The following is a 23,808-nucleotide window of genomic DNA, read 5'->3' on the forward strand; positions in this document are numbered from 1 at the left end:
TTTTCAAACATTTTTTGCCCAAGGCATGCCTAAGGTTAAGCCAAAATCTCCAGGCACACCATATTTAAATCGATACAAAATAGACTTTTTAAATAATGTTACAGTCAAGGTGGCCTCAAAGGGGGAGAGCTTTCTGGGGCCAACTGTGGAATCATGAAGATGGCAAAATTGGGCAAAAAGTGGCAAAACAATGGTTTAAAATGGGCAAAGTCATGTTGAAAGTGGCAAAATAGTGGCAAAAAATGGGTTACAAGTGGTCTAAAAGGGTTAAATGTTCAAAAAAGGTAGCAAACATGGGTTGAAAGTGTCAAAAATATTTTTTTTTTACTAAGAGCGCAGAAGGCCTAGTGGACAAGGTGCACCATGTGCACAGGCAGCACAGGTTCAAGTCCAACCTGTGGCCCCTTTCATGCATGTCTCACCCCCTCCTTTCTCATCACTGTTTCCAACCTGATCTACTGTCCGCCCAAAAATCTATCTTAAAAAAACAATCTTTTGACTTGACTTAATGTCAGCTTGTAAACAGAATTTAGATGTGATATAGTCTTTTCTCTGGCAGCAGTACTGTAAACCAAGCAAGAGTGAAAGTAATAGAAAACTCTAACTGTGCACTGTTGTTGGCGTAGGTGTTTGTGAATATAGAAATGCTTCACAGTGAGGTTCAGCTGCACAGCAAAAGGCCGGTTAAGCCCAAAATGACTGCATGGTGACTCATTTATATAAATGCAGACAGAACGGGAGCACTGACGCTGTCTGCTGGGGGAGTCATTTTACATTTGTGTAAGTTTTTATAAATAAGACAGTGTCTTCCTGACTCATTTGCACAGGTTTAGCATGAATGAGTCTGCAGGCTTTATCTCTGGAGAGTCACAAGCATTTGAAGATGAGCTTTATACTCAGGTTATATAGTTCGTGTTAGTTCAATACTGCATCTATCTGCCTCTTTTAGATACTTTATTTCCTCTTTTATTGAACCCCCGACCTTTAAGTTCAAACACTGCGTTTAGTCAGCAAGCATAGCACAGCAGCTAAAATCAGCACTGAGTCATCTCCAAGTTAAATCGCCTTTTACATTCTTATTATGTGCATTACAAGCTAGCTGGATCTTTAAGGTGGGAAATGGGTGTCAAATAAGTGACACATGGCCTGATGTTTCTCATGATTTTTGCTAATTATTGCTATCTTGGTTTTCAGTCCAGGTAAAATGGTGGTAAAAGGGACTTGCCATCTTCCCACTTATTCCATGATTTTATCATTGAGTTAAGCAAAACTTAGATAGGATGGGATTTGAGCTTACCACCTTTGGATGGTGCAAGAGTTAAATGTCAGAAATGTTGATGTAGTTTTAAAGGTCATATGTTATGCAAAATACATTATTTTCAGGCTTTTCTAGCAAAAATATGTACCCCTGGACCGTCCACAATCCCCCAAGAATCAGAAAAATCCATCTCCTCTCCCCTCTCCACCTTTACTCCACCTTTCAGAAAATGTGTGCTGAAACAAGCCATTCTCAGATTTTTTCCTCAGTTAGCCCCGCCCCCAGGTTCGGTTGGCCCTCCCCGCTTGGAGCAAAGTTCCGCCCTCCTCTCCTGAACCACATCCATTTCCCAAGAGGGGCGGAGTCAGTGAGCTCATTAACATTTACAGCTACAGACACATTAACAGCTTGTTCTGAGCAGGGCTGAAACTGAGGGGTTGAATCCAATGCTGGGGTGTTTTTTTTTCAGCAGCAAACTTCACAGGCATGTTTTGGGGACCTCTGAGACCAATATAAACTTGTCTTTAAAGGGCAAAATGTTGGACCTTTAAGTATTAGTAGCAAAAATAACACAGAGACCGTTTAACATAGGGGTCATCAACTACAGTTGTACAAGGCTCAGATTTAGTCTTGACAGAGATTGTGGGGGCTGGGCTTTTAAATAAACCGAAATAAAATTAATATCTCAGTCTAATTAACACATCATGATATTAGAATTTGCATTTTCTTTCAAAATGCACATAATTTTTAGCCGTTAACAGTGAGATCTGTCTCTATTACTGCAGCCAGCCACAAGGTGGCAATTGAGAAATTTTATCTACATATTACAGGGGTTGTCATGTGATCCATCACCGGTTTTGACGGTTACGTTTTGCATCTCGATTGGTGAAAAACATTTGCAGAAGAAAGGTCTTTTGTTCTGATTCTCAGGCAGGAAAAACTTCCCTTTGTAAGAGTTTGCAGAAGGAGGTTGACACAGAAAACTGTAGATTTTATCAGGATTGGAACGGTAGATATATGTTCATCATGCATCATATTTACTAATGATTCCTGAGAGGTTGATGTCTGCAGAGATTTAAAACCAAAAGATACCCTTAGAACCACAAAATAATTTTCCTTTGCATATTTTCTGAATTCATGATCTTCTAGGGAGAAATGAAATGCTTTGGGGGGGCCCTGTTTGAGGGGGTGCACCCAACCCTATTGGGGCTGTTCTTGCAGCAACAGCAGTTAGATTCACAAGTACAAAAGATTCATAGACATAAAGAGATGTCCAGAAAGCTTCAGCAAAGCTAATACTTTGCCTTCCTTGAGGATGACTTAATTTTGTCATAATGTTGTTAGGATGATGGATAGATGACTGACACTCTGCATATGGAGTTTTATTTTGAAATCAGACAGATACTTTATGTGTTTCCTTGTCTGACCTCCAATCTGGGTCAGTCTGTACGCACGGATGCTCTGGGGTCTGTGGGTTGGAAATCATAAATCAGCTTGGTATTCCTTTTGTTTTTTAAATTTAAGTCTAAAGGTCAGAAAGTCTTCCTACACCTATACAAAACTGTGCTCTGAGTTAATTTGTATGGGCTACCTATACTAAAAGTTGATTTTCAACACATTTTAACTTAATTTCCCTCATGTCTGGCCCTTTTTACCCCAGCACAGATGGGGATATTTGGTCAGTGGCTTCATGCTGAGTGAGAGGCTTCATCCACTAATCCTTTCTCCGCCCCTCTTTTAATTAAGAAGAGCAAATAAGCACACAAACAAACACACAAATTATTAGCTTATCACTAAAACAAACACACAACTGAGAATCTTGCCAGTTGGAACCACAACAGTAACCCCCAACCCAAATAAGTAACACATTAAAACAGAATGATTGGCTTAGGTTTAGTTCTGTTAAAAGCACAATAAATGTAGAATTGAAATTTATGACATTTGTATTTAGAGGGTTATGTGGGTTTAGATCTGATGATGACAAGTAGATCTGCTGTTACACCACTGAGCCAGTCAGTACATTTACATGCAGCTAAAAAAAAGTTGAATTTTTGTGTCTGGCTAAAGCTGGACTTTTATGCAACTCACTGTGCTAGAAAAGACCTAATTGAGATTAGGAACCTCTTCTATACAACCCTCAATCAGACCAGGCAGGACAAGTTGTTCTGAACATGCTGTGCGGTCTACAGGTCAGGTCAGGTATGAGAGATGGTTGTGCACCTTGGTCCTGCACTGCTCTGGCCTCCTTTCATGCATTCCCAATGTCCCAGCCTCCTCATTCAGCAAGTTAAGAGCCCCTATAAGGAAATCTGCAGTATCAAGGATAACAGCATCAGCAGCAAAAGTCCAGATCTAGACATCACCAAATGACACTTCACAGTTCAATACCCCTTTTACCCGCCCCATTATCCAGTCCATACAGGTTCTTAAGGAGCATAGGGGCTATGATGCACCTTTGCATCACCCCAGACTCGACTGGGAAGAAGTAAGAGTTGGAGCCACAAAAAGCATCATGTGTTGTAAAAACCTAACTTTTTTGAGTTTCTTTGTAAAACTATGTCAATTTTGACTTTTTTCTCCTGCTTTTTTGTGTTGTTCCAATGCACATGAAGGAAATAAACATGCTTATACCAAAAACATTTGTAATTGCAACAATTTCTGGGAGAAATTGTGTATTTTCTGGAAAAAATCCAGGGGTACCAATACTTTCACCCATGACTGTACTTGCTATCTGATAGAATCACCTGCACCCATAGCTATGGTATAACCACCCACTCCTGCAAGATTTGCATTTTACTCTGGATGCAGCCCTCTAGTTTGAAGCCCAAAAAATTAAAAAAGAGAAACTGCAAAAAAACTGAAAAAAAAAAAAAAAAAAACTCCTTCCACAAGGCTGGCTGCCAGCCTGTTACTAAATTGTTAGCATAGTAAACAGGGAGAAGGCCCATAATAACTAGCTAAAAAGGGGTGTATTACTATCTACTGTCACAGAGGCGAGCTGGTTCCCATCAGAAAAATTGCTGGGACAAGGACAGTCGTCCAGTTAAACAGCCTAAGGATAACCATACTTGACTTAACTGTGGATGGAAACATACTGTGCATCTCTGCCTCATTATACAGATGCTGCAAACATAGCTTTAGAGCACAAGTGAAAGTAAGTCTAGCTTGTACAATCTCCATTCAGCAAACATTTTGTATTGTTTTATGTGCACAATGGGGTTTATATGGAGCTGAATGTGCTGCAGCACACTCTGTCCCACATTTGCAACGGTCTTCTCTGTGCAAAACCCACATCCGTTGTGTGAACCCAATTTGTTGTGGAAACAGTATTTTTTGAGGCACACTATATGGTTCTGTGTGTGACAGTGCAATTAGAGAAATAGGTCAGCCCAGTCTCAGACGCTCGGCAGTGTGACAAACAGGAAAAACAAAAAAAAAAAAGTGCATGGATACCTCCTAAACAAATCCCGTGAATTCATGGGCCTCAGACAAGATTCCAGTCTGTGATTTTTGGCCCTGGCACTGTGTTTTTTACCGGGTATTGCTGAATGCAGGGCTTTTTCAGCAACTGGGATGGGTTTAAAGAGCAGCCTCACAATGGTTGCTTTGTGCAGGGCTCAGCTACTTAGAGAAGGCAGAGAGGCTCTCGGGGGCTGCTAGAGAACACAGAGACAACACGACTCCAGATGCTGTCTTCATTTTGGAAAATTTACTGAGATTTACCAAATGTGAACCCAAAGTCAAGCTGCATCGGAGGCTTGAGCTTAAATATCCCCAGCCTGAGTGTAATTGAATTTAAATGAATTAGGCCTCAAAAAAAGAGACGAAAAACCAAAGATTTACATTTCAGTGGAGGTCAAATGGGTTCAGGCTGCACGCCAAAAGCAAGAAATGTAAATAGAGTATATTTCAGAGGACACTGTTTATTCATCTTCATGCTATCACTGCCATCTACAGATCAACAGTGAAAGTTCAGATAAGGATTTCCTAAGCCTGCCTCCAGTGTAAAGGAGCATCTTTGAACATTTTCTTGCAGACACCAAACAAAGCAAATGCCATTCTGTGGCACGGGGAGCTGAAAGCAGCAGTGCTTTCTGTATGATCAAAGAAAGCACATATAGACTAAAGATGTGTGAAATTATTGCAAGGAATTCAAGGCAACATAAAGAGTATCATTGAGATGTTAAAGAGTAATCAAATCTGATGTATTAGCGTACAAATATGCAGTGTTTTCCTTTGAGAAGCATGTGTACTTTGATTGCACATTCATCAAACATGTAGAAAAACATACTTCCATGCAGCTAAACATGTTATTGAAAGAAGCCAAGGCCAGACTGCACTGCACACAAAGGTGGGAGTGTTGGGAAGAAGCGGAGAGCAGGTAGATAAAACATTTACTCCTAATGACTTACCTTCAGCAGAGCACACCGGCAGCATCATGGACACGAGCTCAACTATTTTAATAATTGGCTCGGCCGCTCTTGTTGCAGCCTTCCTCCTCCTGGTAATTGGACTTGTGTACTCAGAGCTGATGAACTCAGACATTCCTGGCGGGGCTGCAAATAGTGGGAAATAGCACATGGTTCATGGCTTGTTTGTCAGCATAGCAATTGTTGTGGAAGCGCAGCATCGTTGGGGAGTGTTCACGCTTTATTGTTTTATGTCTTGTATCTGTTATAATTAACTTTTTAATCATCGTCTCAACATTACGCATCCCCGTTAAAGAAATTGAATCTAGCTGTGCATGAAATAAAAACAGCTCTGCTCTTCTATGCCCTTGTCAGACACGGCTGTCCTTTCTTTGTCCTCCAGCACAGATAAAGCTTTGATCAGAGACATTTTAGATAAGATATCAAAGCAGACAAAGGTGCAGAAAAAGGCAAGGTTATGTATTTCCTGTCTTTGATGTTGTCATAGTAAATATAGTTTGTGAGAGAGAATAACTTTCACTTTGACTCTTCCCGAAATAAAATATATTTTTTATTCGTCTTCAGTATTTTTCCACATCTTAGCCCAAGTCTGAGTCTTTACACTTGAGAGGTCTTGTGCTATTATAAAGATACTATAAAGCTTTCTGTGGCCCGGAGTGAAAAAGGGACCCATGGATGGAAGCAAAAGTATAGTTCCTTAATTTCTCACCAGTAGAAAACTTAATGCGCATTTTTCTGAACTGAGCCGATAGGCTAACCATGACACTACTGATCCAAGGTGCACGTGTTGATACTGTTAGATTGCATATAGGGAGGGCTCATTTACTGAGGACATTGCATTTAACCTCTCCTAGAACACAGTTACAATTTATGGGAGGACTTTTTTTTAATGTATTTTTATGAAAGTGTATTTTTGAAGGAATGTTTGGTAATTTTCCATAATTTTCCCAAAGGTTTGGGGGAAATTTACTTATGGTTTTTTTTTTTCTTTCAGAATTTAATTGGAAATTTTGGGTGGAATTCAAGTTTTGAAAAGGGGGCTGCTTTGAAATTTGTAGGTATTTTAATGGAAATTTTGGGAATTTCTTTGTATTTTTTTTTTAATTTAATCAAAGAGAGTTTATGGAACAATTTGCAGATTTTTTTAATAATTGGAAAAAAAATCTGGTGTTTGGGGGTATTTGTTGGAAAATTTTCCATAATATTCCTGGTATCTTTGGGTAAATTTATTTATATTTTTGTCAGAATTTGACTGGAAATTTTGGGGTCTTTGCTTGAAAATGTTTATTGATTTTTTTGGGGAGGAGTCTGTATATTCTTGGGAGTTTGATTTGACGTCTGAAATTTTAGGTACTTTCATAGGAATTTTGGTAATTTATTTATTCTTTTATTTAGGTGGAAATTTGGGTGGAAATTGCTTTTAATTTTGGGGACTTTGCTTGAAAATTGTTATTGTATTTTAGGAGATAAGTCTGTATATTCTTGGGAGTTTGATTTAAAGTTTAGGAGGAGGGTTGCTTTGAAAATTTGAGGAACTTTCATGGGAATTTTGGTAATGTATTAATTCTTTATTTAGGTGGAAGTTTTTGGTGGAATTTCCTTGATTTTTTCCCCTGAATTCTCATGATCATTTTGAGGAATTTGTTTGGAAATTATCCATAGTTTTCCATGGATTTGGGGAATTTGAATTTTGAATTTTTGGATGGATTATGCATTTTGGGAGCTTGCTTGATAAATTTTTATAGAAATCTTTAGGCTTTTATGAGAGAGTTTAACTGAAACAATTAGGGAATGTTTAAGAAAATGAAGTTGTGTGTTTTTTTTTTTTTTTTCAAAAGATGTTTAAGAATTCTTACAGAATTTTTTTGTAATGTCTTGGGAATTTTAGGGTATTTTTATCCTAAACATATCCAGGACTGTACAGACTCATCCACATTCAAATCACTGCTCAAAACACACCTTTTTAAAATGCTTTTAATGTTTGATTCTGTTGTTGTCTTGTCACTTTAATTGCTTGTTTGTTTGTTTGATTGTGATATTGCCCTGTCTTGGCTTGTGTGCAATGTATTTTGTTATTTTTGTACAGCGTCTTCGAGTTCTTGAAAAGTGCTTTATAAATAAAATGTATTATTATTTTATGTTTTGAAAATCTCTAAAAAAAATTAGAGGTACATTTTTTAGACCACAAGAGCTTTGAGTGTACCATCATTGTACCATTGCATATGGTATGGTATCATACTGTAAGTTATTTAGTTTATTCATTTGCACATCATAAAAGAAAGAAAATTAAAGCTGCAAGCAGCGATAACGGGCCCTCGCAACCTGTTGCATGTCGAGGTGTTGCGTGAAAGCGGATACGTAGCAACCGTTGCATGCCAGCAACAAGGCGCACTGCACCCATTGGTTATGTGAGCTTTGCAACACTCACACTGTCACAGAAACAGAGGGTGATACCCGTCATTAATTTCCCGAGCTTGCCATTATTTTGGCAGTAAAACTAATAGGAAGGAGGCATGCACCCTGAAAATTTTGAAGGCAGCTCCAAATTATGAATAAATCACTGTATTGTCATTTTCACAGCTCCTCTTTCTGCTCTGCTTGCCTCAGCCACTGTTTCTCTATCTCTCTCTCCTGCATGCTTGCAGCCTCACTCCCTCTCTTTTGTGTGAACACTCACTCCACAGAAGAAAAATGACAGAGTGGCTAAAAGCATTGACTGAATGTTCAAATCATTGGTGATAAAGATCGACCAGAGGAGCAAATAGAGAGCTCAAGATGTGTACAAGATTGTTTCATCATTTTCATCATCACTCATGGAGATGTGCAACTCAAGTATGAAAATGGTCTTCAGCAGCAAAGATTATCACTCGTGGAGATGTGCAACTCAAGATGTTAAAATGGTCTCCAGAAGCAAAGATTGCCAATCGTAGAGATGTTCTACTCTAGTATAAATATGGTCTTCAGCAGGAAAGATTATCACTCATGGAGATGTGCAACTCAAGATGTGAATATGGTCTTCAGCACAAATGTTGTCGATCATAGAGATGTTCTACTCTAGTATGAATATGGTCTTCAGCAGCAAAGATTGTCAATTGCAGAGATGTTCTAATCTAGTATGAAAATGGTCTCCAGCAGCAAAGATTGTAGATCATAGAGATGTTCTAATCCAGATTTAAAGTGTCAGAGAAAGTGCAGCTAAATCAAGTCTGTGTGTTAGCTCAGATGGGCAGGTAACTGCCTTGTAGTCATGAGGTTGTTAGTTCAAATCTTCTGTGGATTTTTGAAGCTGCTGGTGTAAATTACTGTCTCAGGAGTAAAGAGGACTGCCATAGAGTTGGAAGGTTGTGGCTTTGATTCTTGGTGCATTTTTAAGTCCCGTCCCCAGAAGCAGGGATCAGATCCTCTAAGAAACATGGACAGGTGTGTATCTCAGTGGATTAGTGGAAAAGCCAACTGACTATGAATCAGAAGTTCACAGGTTCAAATCTTATCATGGGTTCATCTATTTTAAAAGTCTGAGTCTCAATATAGACTTCAAGACCCCTGGACAGGAGTTGGCCTTTCAAAACTTACCAATGTCTTTAAGTTTTCAAGATTGAGATGTGCAACTCAAGATTCGAAAATGGTCTCCAGCAGCAAAGATTATCACTCATGGAGATGTGCAACTCAAGATTTGAAAGTGGCCTTCAGCAGCAAAGATCATCGATCGTAGAGATGTTCTACTCAAGATGTGAAAGTGGTCTTCAGCAGCAAAGATTGTCACTCATGGTGATGTGCTACTCTGGTATGAAAATGGTCTCCAGCAGGAAAGATTTTAGATCATAAAGATGTTCTACTCCAGATTTAAAGTCTCAGAGAAAGTACAGCTAAATCAAGTCTGTGTGTTAGCTCAGTTGGGCAGGTAACTGCCTTGGAGTCATGAGGTTGTTGGTTCAAATCTTTTCTGGATTTTTGAAGCTGCTGGTGTAAATTACTGACTCAGGAGTAAAGAGGACTGCCATAGAGTTGGAAAGTTGTGGGTTTTATTCTTGGTGCATTTTTAAGTCCAGTCCTCAGAGGCAGGGATCAGATTCTCTGAGAAACTTGCTCAGGTCTATATCTCAGTGGCTTAGTGGAAAAGCCAACTGACTGAGAATCAGAAGTTCACAGGTTCAAATCTTACCATGGGTTCATCTATTTTAAAAGTCTGAGTCTCAATATAGACTTCAAGAGACCTGGACAGGACTTGGCCTTTCAAATCTAACCAATGTCTTTAAGTTTTCAAGATTGAGATGTGAAACACAAGATGTGAAAATAGTCCTCAGCAGGAAAGATCATCACTCATGGAGATGTGCAACTCAAGTATGAAAATGGCCTTCAGCAGCAAAGATCATCGATCGTAGAGATGTTCTACTCAAGATGTAAATATGGTCGTCAGCAGCAAAGATTATCACTCATGGAGATGTGCTACTCTGGTATGAAAATGGTCTCCAGCAGCAAAGATTGTAGATCATAGAGATGTTCTAATCCAGATGTGAATTCTCAGAGAAAGTGCAGCTACATTGAGTCTGTGTTTTAGCTCAGTTGGGTAGGTAACTATCTTAGAATCATGAGGTTGTTGGTTCAAATCTTTTCTGGATTTTTGAAGCTGCTGGTGTAAATCGCTGACTCAGGAGTAAAGAGGCCTGCCATAAAGTTGGAAGGTTGTGGCTTTGATTCTTGGTGCATTTTTAAGTCCAGTCCCCAGAAGCAGGGATCAGATCCTCTGAGAAACATGAACAGATGTGTATCTCAGTGGATTAGTGGAAAAGCCAACTGACTGTAAATCAGGAGTTCACAGGTTCAAATCTTACCAGGGGTTCATCTGTTTTAAAAGTCTGAGTCCAAATATAGACTTCAGGAGACCTGGACAGGAGTTGGCCTTTCAAATCTAACCAATGTCTTTAAGTTTCCAAGATTGAGATGTGAAACACAAGATGTGAAAATGGTCCTCAGCAGCAAAGATAATCACTCATGGAGATGTGCAACTCTAGTATGAAAATGGTCTTCAGCAGCAAAGATTATCACTCATGGAGATGAGCAACTCTAGTATGAAAATTGTCTCCAGCAGCAAAGATTGTCGATGAAGGAGAAGTTCTACTCAAGTATGAATATGGTCTTCAGCAGCAAAGATCATCCCTCATGGAGATGTGCAACTCAAGATGTGAAAACGGTCTTCAGCAGCGAAGATCATCATTCATGGAGATGTGCAACTCAAGATGTAAAAACAGTCTTCAGCAGCAAAGATTAGCACTCATGGAGATATGCAACTCAAGTACGAAATCTGTCTTCAGCAGCAAAGATTGTCGATGAAGGGGATGTTCTACTGAAGATGTGAAAATGGTTTTCAGCAGCAAAGATTATCAGTCATTGAGATGTGCAACTCTAGTATAAAATGGTCTTCAGCAGCAAAGATTATCACTTATGGAGATGTTCTACTCTAGTATGAATATGGTCTTCAGCAGCAAAGATTATCACTTATGGAGATGTGCAACTCAAGATGTGAAAATGGTCTCCGGCAGCAAAGATTGTAGATCATAGAGATGTTCTAATCCAGATGTGAAGTCTCAGAGAAAGTGCAGCTACATTAAGTCTGTGTTTTAGCTCAGTTGGGTAGGTAACTATCTTAGAATCATGAGGTTGTTGGTTCAAATCTTTTCTGGATTTTTGAAGCTGCTGGTGTAAATCGCTGACTCAGGAGTAAAGAGGCCTGCTATAGAGTTGGAAGGTTGTGGCTTTGATTCTTGGTGCATTTTTAAGTCCAGTCCCCAGAAGCAGGGATCAGATCCTCTGAGAAACATGAACAGATTTGTATCTCAGTGGATTAGTGGAAAAGCCAACTGACTGTGAATCAGGAGTTCACAGGTTCAAATCTTATCATGGGTTCATCTATTTTAAAAGTCTCAGTCCAAATATAGACTTCAGGAGACCTGGACAGGACTTGGCCTTTCAAATCTAACCAATGTCCATAAGTTTTCAAGATTGAGATGTGAAACACAAGATGTGAAAATTGTCCTCAGCAGGAAAGATCATCAATCATGGAGATGTGCAACTCAAGATGTGAAAATGGTCTCCAGCAGCAAAGATTATCGATCATAGAGATGTTCTACTCTAGTATGAATATGGTCCTCAGCAGCAAAGATTATCACTCATGGAGATGTGCAACTTAAGTATGAAAATGGTCTCTAGCAGCAACAATTGTAGCTCATAGGGATGTTCTACTGCAGATGTGAAGTCTCAGAGAAAGTGCAGCTAGTTTGAGCCTTTGTTTTAGCTAAGTTGGGTGGGTAACTATCTTTGAGTCATGAGGTTGTTGGTTCAAATCTGTGTATTTTTGAAGCTGCTGGTGTAAATCGCTGTCTCAGGAGTAAAGAGGCCTGCCATAAAGTTGGAAGGTTGTGGGTTTGATTCTTGGTGCATTTTTAAGTCCAGTCCCAGAAGCAGGGATCAGATCCTCTGAGAAACATGAACAGGTGTGTGTCTCAGTGGATTAGTGGAAAAGCCAACTGACTGTGAATCAGGAGTTCACAGGTTCAAATCTTACCAGGGGTTCATCTTTTTTAAAAGTCTGAGTCCAAATATAGACTTCAGGAGACCTGGACAGGACTTGGCCTTTCAAATCTAACCAATGTCCTTAAGCATTCAAGATTTGAGTCAAAATAAAGAAGGAAAAGCCCCCCTGAGGCTCTGCTGCATGTCTGGATCCACAGCCTAATGAGATAGTAGACTGACTCAGAGTCTGGAGGTTCCAGGTTCAACTCCCATCTTGGTCTCAGTGAATTTTAAAGCCACATCCTGAACAACGAGGATAAATGCGCCAGGAGAAGAGATGGTAGTGTGAAGGGTATGGCGGCGGTGACACAGAGGACTGGACTAGACTAGTTCTGCAGGGGATGCTGGGGTTCAAACCCCACTGTGGCCGGTACCTGGATCAAGGCATGCCTGATGGAGAAGGGGGGACGCGGTGCGGCGCCCCCCTGGGGAGTCATCAGAGATGTAAGTAGGGGGTTATGCAACAAAAATGCAGACACAGCAGGAGTTTTACAGGATGGAGTCTTTATTTGCGTGCACAGATGATCACTGAGCCCCTCATGAGGACTTCATCGCCGCTGCTGTAGAAGCAGGAAATACTTACCACGGTCAGGGTACCAAAGTATCATTTATTTTGAAAGGGCATTTGAAAGTACGGAAATCAAGAAAACGGACAATTTCACTCGTTTTTCGATTCGTGTCCAGAATCGAAAAACGAGTGAAGTTGTCCGTTTTCTTGATTTCCGTACTTTCAAATGCCCTTTCAAAATAAATGATACTTTGGTACCCTGACCCTCCAGGCTCTCCAGGTCCTCTCTGGCCTGCTCCCTCTGCTCATTCAGCAGCCTGCAAACAAAAACCACATGAACTCACATCCCACATAAATAAACGTATGGATGAGTCCTTTACTCACATGAGTTTCTGCAGCTTTGCGTCCTTCTCCTGCTCTTCAGTCTTCAGGTTGTCGTAGTCTGACATCAGCCTCTCCTGCTCCAGCAGCAGACCCTGGTTCAGACTGAGAGGAGACGCTCGCTAAGCTCTGATTGGGCGCTTTTTAACGGCAGAGTAACTGTCTAACAAGTCATATGACTAACAAGTCATAAATTTACCAGAAAAAGAAAACTGGAAATTTACGTCAACTAAAAGGTAGATTTTTTTTTTGTCATTATAAAATCCAAAAGAGCCATGGAAAAAGAAAATGACAAGAGTAGAAGCTGTTTTCCTTCCATAAGTCCTACAGTTGATCATCTAATCAGCAGATTTTTCTTGGTAGGATTGATCAGTGAGGAAATGATCCAAGAATGATCACAATATCATTATTCCCCAGACTCTGAAGAGACATTTCTGTTCACTGTTTTCAGTTTGGATCCTTGTAAATTCACTAGTTTACAATGTTCAGTTCTGACATTAGAAATTTGAAATTTTAAAGTGCATGATGTAATAATTTAGGACTTTTGAACTAGAAAATTCTGAGTTCAGGTTCTTGAAAAAATACGACTTTATCATCTCAAAAATGTACTTTTAAATGTCACCTTTTTCCAAGAAATGTACAGATGCTCTTTATTTTGTTCAACCTTTTAGAGGGCTCTAATACTTCCTCTTACATGACATTTTCGATCATGACTATATAAATAAAAGTTCATTATAGGCGCCCCCCCTAGGGGTTCCTGGACCCCAGGTAGGGAACCTTCACATGACAACAATGTAACAGGTGTGTGTAGACTTTTAGAGCCAGTGTAAAGCCAGACTACAGTCGTATGCAGCTCAAAGTTCCTGACTCAGTAAAGAGGAGTGGTACAAGGATTTTACATCCTTCCTCATGAGGATCACATACAATAGACAGTCGTAATGCAACTTTAGGATCATTTAAACCAGCATAAAGAGGTTCAGTGAGAACCAATCAAATCTGTGGAAATATAGATCTAAAAAACATCAAACATGAATAGGTTTGTTGATTTTTCTACTGCTTCATTCGTCTCTGTGGACTTGAAGTCAACCTTTTAGGCCCGGTTTAGACAGTTTTAGACTAAATTCCAGATCCAGTTCAAGTCTTGTCACAAACAGTTATTAGTCTAAATGAGTAAAACTCAACGTGTGGCTTCATTGGGATGGTTTGTGGCTCTTTAATGTCTTCATTACAAATATTTTTCCCCAGAAAACCTTAAAAAACTTTCACCTCAGGAATGATCCATATCAAGTCACATTAATCAGTTTTTTTCCCACTCTTATATGGGAGGCTTTAATTGTCAACCTTTATTTTTTCTCTTACTTTTTTCATTACCCTTATTTCTCATTCTTCTCCCTTTTTTCCTTTTTTTGACACTTTTAATCCATTTTTGCCTCTTTAAGCCCATTTGTGCCACTTCTTCCTGCCAGTTTTGTAGTTTTTGCTATTTTCATCCTGCTTTTTGCTATTTGTAATTATTTCCCCTTTCTGGCAATTTTTTGGCCACTTTTCACCCAATTTAAGCTGCTTTTTGACATTAAATGACACTTTTTACATTTTTGTCACTCTCTGCAGCATTTTGCCCATTTAGTCACTTTTTACCAATAATTTACCACATTTTTGCCACTTTTTGACTATTTAACTCAATTTTCACCATATTTATACATTTTTTGTTGCTTTTTACAATTTAAGTCACTTTTCACATCATTTTTTAGCCCGTTTTGCCACTTTTTGCCCCTTTCAGTCACTTTTCACCACGATTTTACCACATTTTTGCAACTTTCTGACCATTTTTATCATCTGTTGCTCCTTTTTTATGTCGCTTCTCACCCATTGTTGCTACTGTTCACATAGTTTTTAATATTTAATGCCTATTTTTCGCCTATTCACCAATTTTTTGCTGCTTTTAGCCGTTTGTCACTTTTCATTCATTTTTGCATCTTTTTGCCCATTTTTCACTAATTTTACCATATTTTTGCAGCTTTTTGCCCAATTTACTTTCTTTTATCCATTTTTTTTTACATATTTTTGCTGCTTTCTGACCTTTTTTTCATCTGTAACTCCTTTTTTAATGTCACTTCTCACCCATTTTTGCCATTTTACACCTGTTTTTTGCCATTTTAATCCAATTTTGCGCCTTTTCACCATTTTTGGCTGCTTTTGGCCATTTTAATAACTATTCATTCATTTTTACCATATTTCTGCATCTTTTTGCCCATTTTAGTTATCATCTACTATTTTTTAACCACATTTTTTCAGCTTTTTGCCATTTTAGTCACTTTTCAATATTTTATACCAAATTTTTGCTGCTTTTTGCCCAGTTTAGTCACTTGTTACTATTTTTTTTACCACATTTTTGCAGCTTCTGACTATTTTTATCATCATAACTCCTTTTTTATATCACTTTTCCCCCATTTTTGCTACTTGTCACCTGTTGTTGCCATTTAATGCCTATTTTTCGCCTTTTCACTAATTTGTTTCCGCTTGTTGGCCATTTTAGTCACTTTTCACTATTTTTAGCACATTTTTTGCTGCTTTCTGACCATTTTTGTTATCTGTAACTCCTTTTTTGACACTTTTCACCCAGTTTTTGCCATTTTATTCCAATTTTGAAACTTTATACCATTTTTTTCTGCTTTTTGATCATTTATGTCTCTTTCAATCCATTTTTGCCACTTTTAACCACTTTAATTGTGGCTATTGCAAAGTTTTTTTTTTTTTTTTAACAATTTGGCTCTTTGGTTGAGCAGTTTTCAGTAACACTGGTCTAAATAATTAGTATACTTATTTTACTGCTGACTTTGATTCAAATATTTCACGCCATGTGTTTCTTCTTATGTCTGTTCTCTCTAATGTCTTTAAAAATGTAGTTGGATTTAAAACAGTCAGACTTACTCTGTGAGCTTGTCCAGCATCCTCTGCTCGTCTTCGATCTGGTCTCTCAGTGGGCTCAGCTGTTTGTGGTGAGACTCTCTGTGGTTCTCCAGCTGCTCCTCCAGAGTTTTCTGTGCCACACAGACACAAAAAACATTAAGCTATTTCACATTTCTGTGACAGAGATTCTCAGTGACATGTTTCCTCCTCACCTTTATATCCCTGTCCCCATCGTGTCTGCCGATGTCCTCCTTCTCCTTCTCCTCTCCTGACATCTCGTGTGTTTTCTCTGATGAAAAACAAAGAGGAAAATTCCATCAAGTTAACCTGTTTTTACTTGAGCGAAGATGTTTTAATGGTTAATATAAATGTGCGAACCGTGAGCCTGCAGCTTAGCGAGCTCCTCGATAAGAGCGTCCTGGCTCTCCTCCAGCTGTCTCTTCTTCTGCTCCATGTTCTGCATGTAGTCCATCAGAGACTTGATCTTGGCCTGGTGCTGCACAGACCACACAAAAATGTGCTGTTTGTTTGTGCTGCTCACTTCCTGCCAATGTTTATATGTTCCCATTTTTTAAATATCTATTTATTTACTTACACTAGGAAGCAACCCGACTTCATCTGTCCACACAAACATTTGTGTGTCAGCCATGTTTGTCTGTTGACACCACCAGGAGGAAGGAAAGGTGTGCATGCATGTGTTTCATTGTCAGTCACACTGCCAACTACTGGCCTGGCATGCATACTACAGCAGTTTCAGGCACATTAGTGGATCTGATTGACATTTAAACACCAAACCTTGAAAAACAAAACAAAACAAAACAAAACAAAACAAAAAAAAAAAACAAAAACAAAAAAAAACAAACAAACAAAAAAAAAAAAAACAAGAAGACAAGGGATTCTGTTCTCAGAGGATAGTTATTGTGTAAAAATGGCTGTATAGTGATAATCATGCTAAATGTGCTGCTTTTTGACCACAAAAATAAAAATGGCAGACTTCCTGTTTGTTTTAAGGCATGGGTCTGAAAGGCTTTTTTGTAGAACTTAAAATGATGTATAAGCTCAAGAATTAACAAAATCCTCGGATAATTCTGCTGTAGGGGCTGAATTCTCAAATTACTGAAGGGGGCGTTACTGAGCCAAAAAGCCATGCCCACCGAAAATCATCCAATCATTCACCTCATTTTGCTACTGGGTGTTTTTCTGCCAAGTTTCATGGCTTTACAAGTTTTGTAAGCACTAGATAATTCTACTTCCTGTTACATGGCGAATGAAAACTTGTCACCGCCACCCCATTTTAGGTAAGGACTCTTGACCTTCAAATTTGAGTAATATCAACCTTGAGGAATGTGCCTGGGCTAATTTCAGCAGGATTTGGCCAATCTTGTAATAAATGGAAATTTTTTAGTGAGCATCAGCCACTTTTATCTCATGATATCACAATTTAAGGGGCCGCCATGGCCACGCCTTTTGACTACTGAGAAAATCCCAAATAACTTTGGACCTAAGACATTTCTTCTTGTTCTACACCAAAGATCAAGTAGTTTGGATGAAGGCCCTCAGACAAGTTCGTTCAAATACGACCTCTAAAATATGGCTTGTTTTACCAAAAAATTCAAAATGGACAACTTCCTGTTTGACTTACGAAATGGGTCCAAAAGGATTTTTTTTTTTGCATCCTGACATGACACATCTGCCCACACATGTTCAAAATCCTAGGTTAAACCTACTTGGGGGGGCTGAATTTTATAAATGTCCTAGGGGGTACCACTGAGCCAATAGGCCATGCCCACCTAAAAAATGAACAACAATCATCTAAGAATGCCAATGAGATTTTTTTTTTTTTTTGCCAAGTCTCATTGCTCTAGATGTCTTACAACCATTTGAAAAATCTACTTCCTGTTTCATGGCAAACAAAATTCACCATGGCCACGCCCTTTAATGTAGACATGTGAACATTGTATATGTGTAAGGCCAACTCCTTGGGAACAGCCTGACTGAATTTCAGAATGATTTGTCCAACCATGTAGGTACTGCAATGTGAAATTCAGGAGTAGTGACTTTCTGTTGCCAGAGGGTGGCGCTACATAATTTTTTAAAATTTCAAGTATGGATGTGTTCTGGCCTGGACTGTTATCAAGCACATGAAATCTGTCTCAGATATGACCATGTATACTAGAGTTATGACTGTTTAAAAAATTTTTGTGAGACAAAATGGTGATTCTTGACTTAGTCGCCCCGCCGAGTCAACGCCCTGTGACGAAAAGTCAATTATATTTTTTACAAAGCTTAATCCACTTCTTTAGTCCTTCCTGACACAAATTTGAAGTGGATATCTTGGATAGTTTTTTTCACTGTAGCTTGCCCCATAAACCTTGACATTTCCTGTCACCACTAGGTGGCGCTTTGATCTGTTCAAAATCTGACCATATGAATGGGTGCAGGCAATGACCATCAATATTCCTGAGTGATGTTAGTCCATTTGGACAATACACAGCTGAGTTATAAACTACTTCCTGTTTACCAAAGAAAATGCAAATTTGAGGGCTCGCCATGGCCGCACTTTTCGACTAATGAGAAAACCCCAGATAACTTTTTATCATCCATGTCTCATGTAGCTCTGTGCTGAAGTACAAGTCGATCGGATGAAATCCCTCAGCAGAGTTAATCCAGATATGACCCCTGAAAAAGGCCAAAAACAGCCCCTTTTTTGCATATTTATTCAAAATGGTGGATTTCCTGTTGGAGATAGAGTGTAGGCCAAAGAGGCTTTTTTGTAGATCTCCCCAAGCCGCACCTGCACACAAAATTTCATGAATCTATTACAAAGTCAAAGGAGGGGGCTTTAACTTTGAAAACTGTTAGGGGGCGCTATTTTTGCAATTCTGAATTTTCATGTTGGAGACCTAAAAAATATAAAAATTTTCACAAGACCGGATGTACGTGCAAAGTTTCCCTTGAATTCAGAAATGTTAAGGGTCTCAAAAGTCCAAACAATGACGGCAAATACGTAAGTAAGATAATTCTAGCAAATACAATTGGGTCCTTGCACCTCTCGGTGCTCGGGCCCTAATTAAAAAAAACTTTAGACACCATGATTGTATAGTATCTTACTGTATAAATCATGGAATTGTAATAAAGATACTGCAAAATAGGATAAGAAAAGAGTCAGATTGCTCCATTTGCCACAGTTTTTATTTTTTTTATTGCATAGCTTATTTTCCTTATTTTCTTAGTTTAAAAAAACTGCATATTGTCTCATGTAGTGGCAGTGAAGTGTCACGTTTAGTTTTCAGTACTATCTGGGCTGATGATACTAAAGTGTATGAGTAGAGAGAGACCAAAACTGCCATGCATCACAACTGTTGTTGTTGATTACTACTAATAAAGACCTTTATATATCTTCTGCCCACTCTGATGTTGTGCTAATCCTGAACAGATTTTGTTGATGAAGTCTGCCGGCTCTTTGCCAAAGAGTCTGACACGTCTGTGGTTTCTGAGAGATGCCAACTTTTTCCAGATTGCTCATAAATAACCCAAACTTATTTGTCACCCAGAGAGCCTGAGCTGAACATATTGTCCCTCCTTCTTCCCTCTCATCCCTCTTAGCTATCGATTAGCCCCTGAGCCCAGGTACCCCACTTAGATTGGCGACTCTTCACTTCCTGTCTAATGCTGAGGCTGAGTTCAGCGTGGACTCTCATAGAGCGGCACTTGGAGGGGACAGCACTGGGGCTAACCTGGCAGCAGCAATGTGCCAACGGCTGGCAAGCAGTGAGGAGCGACATCTGCTGTTCCCCTGCGCTCAGGTCCTCATCCACCCAGCCCTGCAGAAGGCAGATTTCAACCTGCACTCATACCAGCAAAATCATGCTGAGCCCATATTGTTTCGTGCCCGGATGGCATTCTGCTTCCTGCAGAACCTCAATGGAGACTTTTCTGTGAGCCAAGATGTGTTGGAAGGCTATCATGCCCCTGCCGAGCTCAGGCCATGCTATGAAAGGTGGCTCTCCCCTTCCAACCTGCCTCCTGGGTGTCACACAAGGGGTTACTGAGAGCAGAAAACCCCAGAATATAATGGGGAGGTGTGCTAGCTATCAAAGCTTCTTTAGAACATTGACTGAATAAATAACAGGTCCAGCCAACGTGACATCACCTATTGGTTTGTTGACTGCCTTTTAAAGCTTTGACTCTGGGATTTGGCCACCACTAAGTTTGTTTTAAATGCCAGAGGAAAATTTATTTGAACTACTGAGAGGCCCTCAAGGAACAAGAGTTTGATAAAGTTATCAAAGCTGTACTGTCTGGGACTGGGAGTAACTCATTAGCCTGATGAGATAACCATAGTTTTAGACAGACTGAGGTTTTTATTTGTGGTAGAAGCTGGCATGAGTTGTTTATTTAAAATGGGTACAGATAGGCTGGATTTTCTGACTTTATGGAGGGCGACCCAATTCAAGTCTTGTTGCAACCTATGTCTGAATAATCCTCAAGTGTATGGTGTCAGCAGGGCCGTTTCTGGGCATAGGCGATATAGGCGGTTGCCTAGGGCGCCACGCTGACGGGGGCGCCGTCATGAGACCTGTACATTTTGAATTGTTCCACCAAAGTAACAGATCATCATCTTCTGCACACCTGTAACCTCTGCGTCCCTCATTTGTGAAACAGTCTAGCCTCATCTCTGCCACACTTTCTCTCTCGCTCTCTCTCTCTCTCTCTCTCTCTCCATGCGCGCCCCCAGCACATGCACACTGGGAGCTGAGCAAGATGTTTAGAGAAAATAAGTTTTCTTTTTACTCGTTCAAACAGCGCTGGACGGACAGGATGCAGAGATAGAGCCCTGCGTCGGACAGCTAACACCCTACCTGCCCATCCCCCCCTGATTTCCTGACCATTAACACCTGCGCGTGCAGTGGGTGTCATCCCACTTGCACCCGCAACATGCGCGTCCAATTCCTCCTAAAGTCTGACCAGCCACGTAAAACACAGAATGACAGAAGCTGCGTTCAGTTTAAGAAATTATAGTATTACGTTCACTTAAGCACTGCTTAAGTTTTCCTCAAATAACAGAATGTTGGCTCAGTATCTCTGTGCCAGTGTCCCTTCCTGTGTGTCATGACGCGCATCTGAGCAGTGGAGATGCTCATAGGTCTGCAGCGCTATGAGGAGCATTAAAGCTTTTGTGCGCATTTAAAGAAAGTAGACTGTGCCTTGTTTACTAATTTAAACAGTTTTAGTGCAAGCAAAAATTAAATTCAGACCTGATCCCAACGCAGCTCTCTAACTTTGTTCTTTCAAAGTAAAGTAAAATCATACTTCATTCATTAATGGAGCTAACAGAATAATTCTCATTAAAAACTGCTGCAAGTGCTCTTGAAATATGTCTGTAAGTAATTATTTCCTAATACTGTATGTTTATAACCCTACGTTTCTGACACTGTGCTGATATGATGTGTAAATCCTGTGTGGTGGATAAGTTTATCAGTCAGAGGTGGAGCCATGGGGGGGCTTGTAGGATCTCTGCTTCTAATGTTTTCTCAAAACATGAAGCCTTTAACTCTGGTAAAAGTACGTTATCTCTGACTGATGAATGTAAAAAGAACTATCTCAGGTTTTGATAAACAGATTGACCCTGCTGATCACAACATGGAAATTTCATTCTTGTTGCCAAAACCCCCAAATCAGATGTTTTTTTTTTTTTTTTTTATCTTTGAAGCACATGCTACAGAATAAATAACAACCTTACAGTTAATATTTCTGCATTTTTAAATAAATATGCATCTTTAACCACACATTTGGCCGGGGGGGTCACCAAATTTTAAGTTCGCCTAGGGCACCAAAATGGCGAGAAACGGCCCTGGGTGTCAGTATAATGATAACCTTTTAGTAAAAGGTTAGAGATGTAGCTGGGAGAAAGGTGATTTAGAATTAATTCTAAATCACACTGTATATCACCAGAGTAAGTGTGAATGTCGTGCATTCCTGTTCTGACATAAAGCCTAGCATGATTATGTCCCTGACTAAGTTAGGAGCTTCCCTAACCTCAAATCTAAAATATCAATGATACTTGATATAATGCACTGCCTTGATTTGAATCTTATATATCAGTATCAGCAATTCAAAGTTGTCAGTAATGCAGCTGGCAAAGGCATGTCTATGGTTGCCATGGTTTGCGTTATTCCTCGGTAGCTGCGCACGTGCAGCTCGGTCGTGGCTACGTCATGTGTTTTGTTGCTCTGATTGACCCGTAAAGATGTGACAGACAGAACGTTCATCCAGTCACACTCTGATTTTTTTCCAAAGCCTCTGCCTTTTCCCAAACACTTAGTATTGAAGGTTTCCAGATGGATGTGCTTTACGTATCCATCTGGCGTGTTGTTTAAAAAAAATTAATATCTGAAACAGCTTCCTTTCTATTTCTCTACCTTGATAGGATGCATCTTTTAGTTTTAGGTAAACAGTCCTCAGTCACTTGAAGTATTTTTTTTAATAACTGCACTTAAATTATATGAAATCATTCCTCACCTGGCAGTTTTCCCAGTATGCATTTTGGCATTAGACACGTTTTTGCACCCTGAGTGAAGTTACCGACTCAGTTAGGGAGATCCTGCCTGTGGAAAAGAATGAATTAATTAAAGCTATAGGAAAAGTACTAAAACATGTTGTTCTTAGTCAGATTTAAACAGAACTTTTAAGAGAAGGAAAGTTTCCACAGTGTAGTTTAACTGATAAAAAGTTATGTTATCCAAACATAAATATATGCTGGGTTTCTTGTTTATGTAAACCATATACATATACATATACAGAAATATACAAGTAAAATTGAGTTAAAGTGGCACAGTACCTGCAACTTTAAAAATACTGTTTTTTTTTTGATTACTTTAAATGTTTATGGGCTTAAGTGAAAATTCAAGCAGGAAGAGTGCTTCTGCTCATTCTTTAGTCACCACCTGTCAGATTTTAAATCTGTCATTCTCTCTCTTGTCGTTCTGGGTGGATACTGCAACCCTCCACCCCAGTCACCTCCATTCAGTTAATCAGCGTCTAGTCCAGATCCGCACAGGTCTCCTTCTCATCTCACTCTGCATACCTCAGTCTCCTCCTCCACACCACCTCATTGGTTCCTGGGTCAGCTTCCTAATACTATCACCAATGTCTAATCACCAAGGACTCTTTCAGTATTTATCTATAGATATTTGTGTTAATGTGTGTTTTGAGAGGTTAGGGGGCTTAAAATATTTTCATCTGCCAAAGGAGGGTTGGACAGAAAAAGTGGGAGAACCATCAATTTAGAACTTGAGGTGTATTTAATGGAACATGCAATGACTCAAAAACCCACCTTCCTTTAGCCTCACCTCAGAATCTGATATCCTGATGGATGACCGGGTTCTTTACAGAAAACAGCTCCTGGACTTGGAAATGGAAGTTGCCAGGTAGTTTATGATGGAAGGCTTTCGTAGCATGATGAACATCTTTGACCAGGGCTGGCTCTCTTCATCCTCTGCTGTGCAGGTTGTTAAAAGCTTTGCTCACTTTATAGAAACACTGTAAGGATCATAAACAGGATCACACAATGCACTGTATTCTGCTTTCTACCTTATTTTACATTTTAATAAACATAGCTGGCCTCCTGTGGCAGAGTTTTCTTCTTTATTAAAAGTATATTGTTCACACAGGAATAAAACCCCATACAAATCTTTAAACAGAACCTGATTTATTCTGAAAGTGAAGGCAGCCTAAGGACAAAAAGTCTG

General features: G+C 39.5%; 1 protein-coding gene across 1 annotated transcript; it reads left to right on the forward strand.

Annotated features, from left to right (window-relative positions):
• The first annotated feature begins 5,696 nt into the window (after nt 1-5,696).
• Nucleotides 5,697-23,605, forward strand: aadacl4 (arylacetamide deacetylase-like 4). The gene is given in 5 exon segments (XM_041783610.1): nt 5,697-5,889; nt 19,494-19,553; nt 19,660-19,696; nt 19,698-20,139; nt 23,384-23,605. Coding segments are annotated over 5 exon segments (954 nt in total).
• Nucleotides 23,606-23,808: the final 203 nt, after the last annotated feature.

The sequence above is a fragment of the Cheilinus undulatus genome, linkage group 3 (assembly GCF_018320785.1).
Source record: "Cheilinus undulatus linkage group 3, ASM1832078v1, whole genome shotgun sequence".
Lineage (NCBI taxonomy): Eukaryota > Metazoa > Chordata > Actinopteri > Labriformes > Labridae > Cheilinus > Cheilinus undulatus.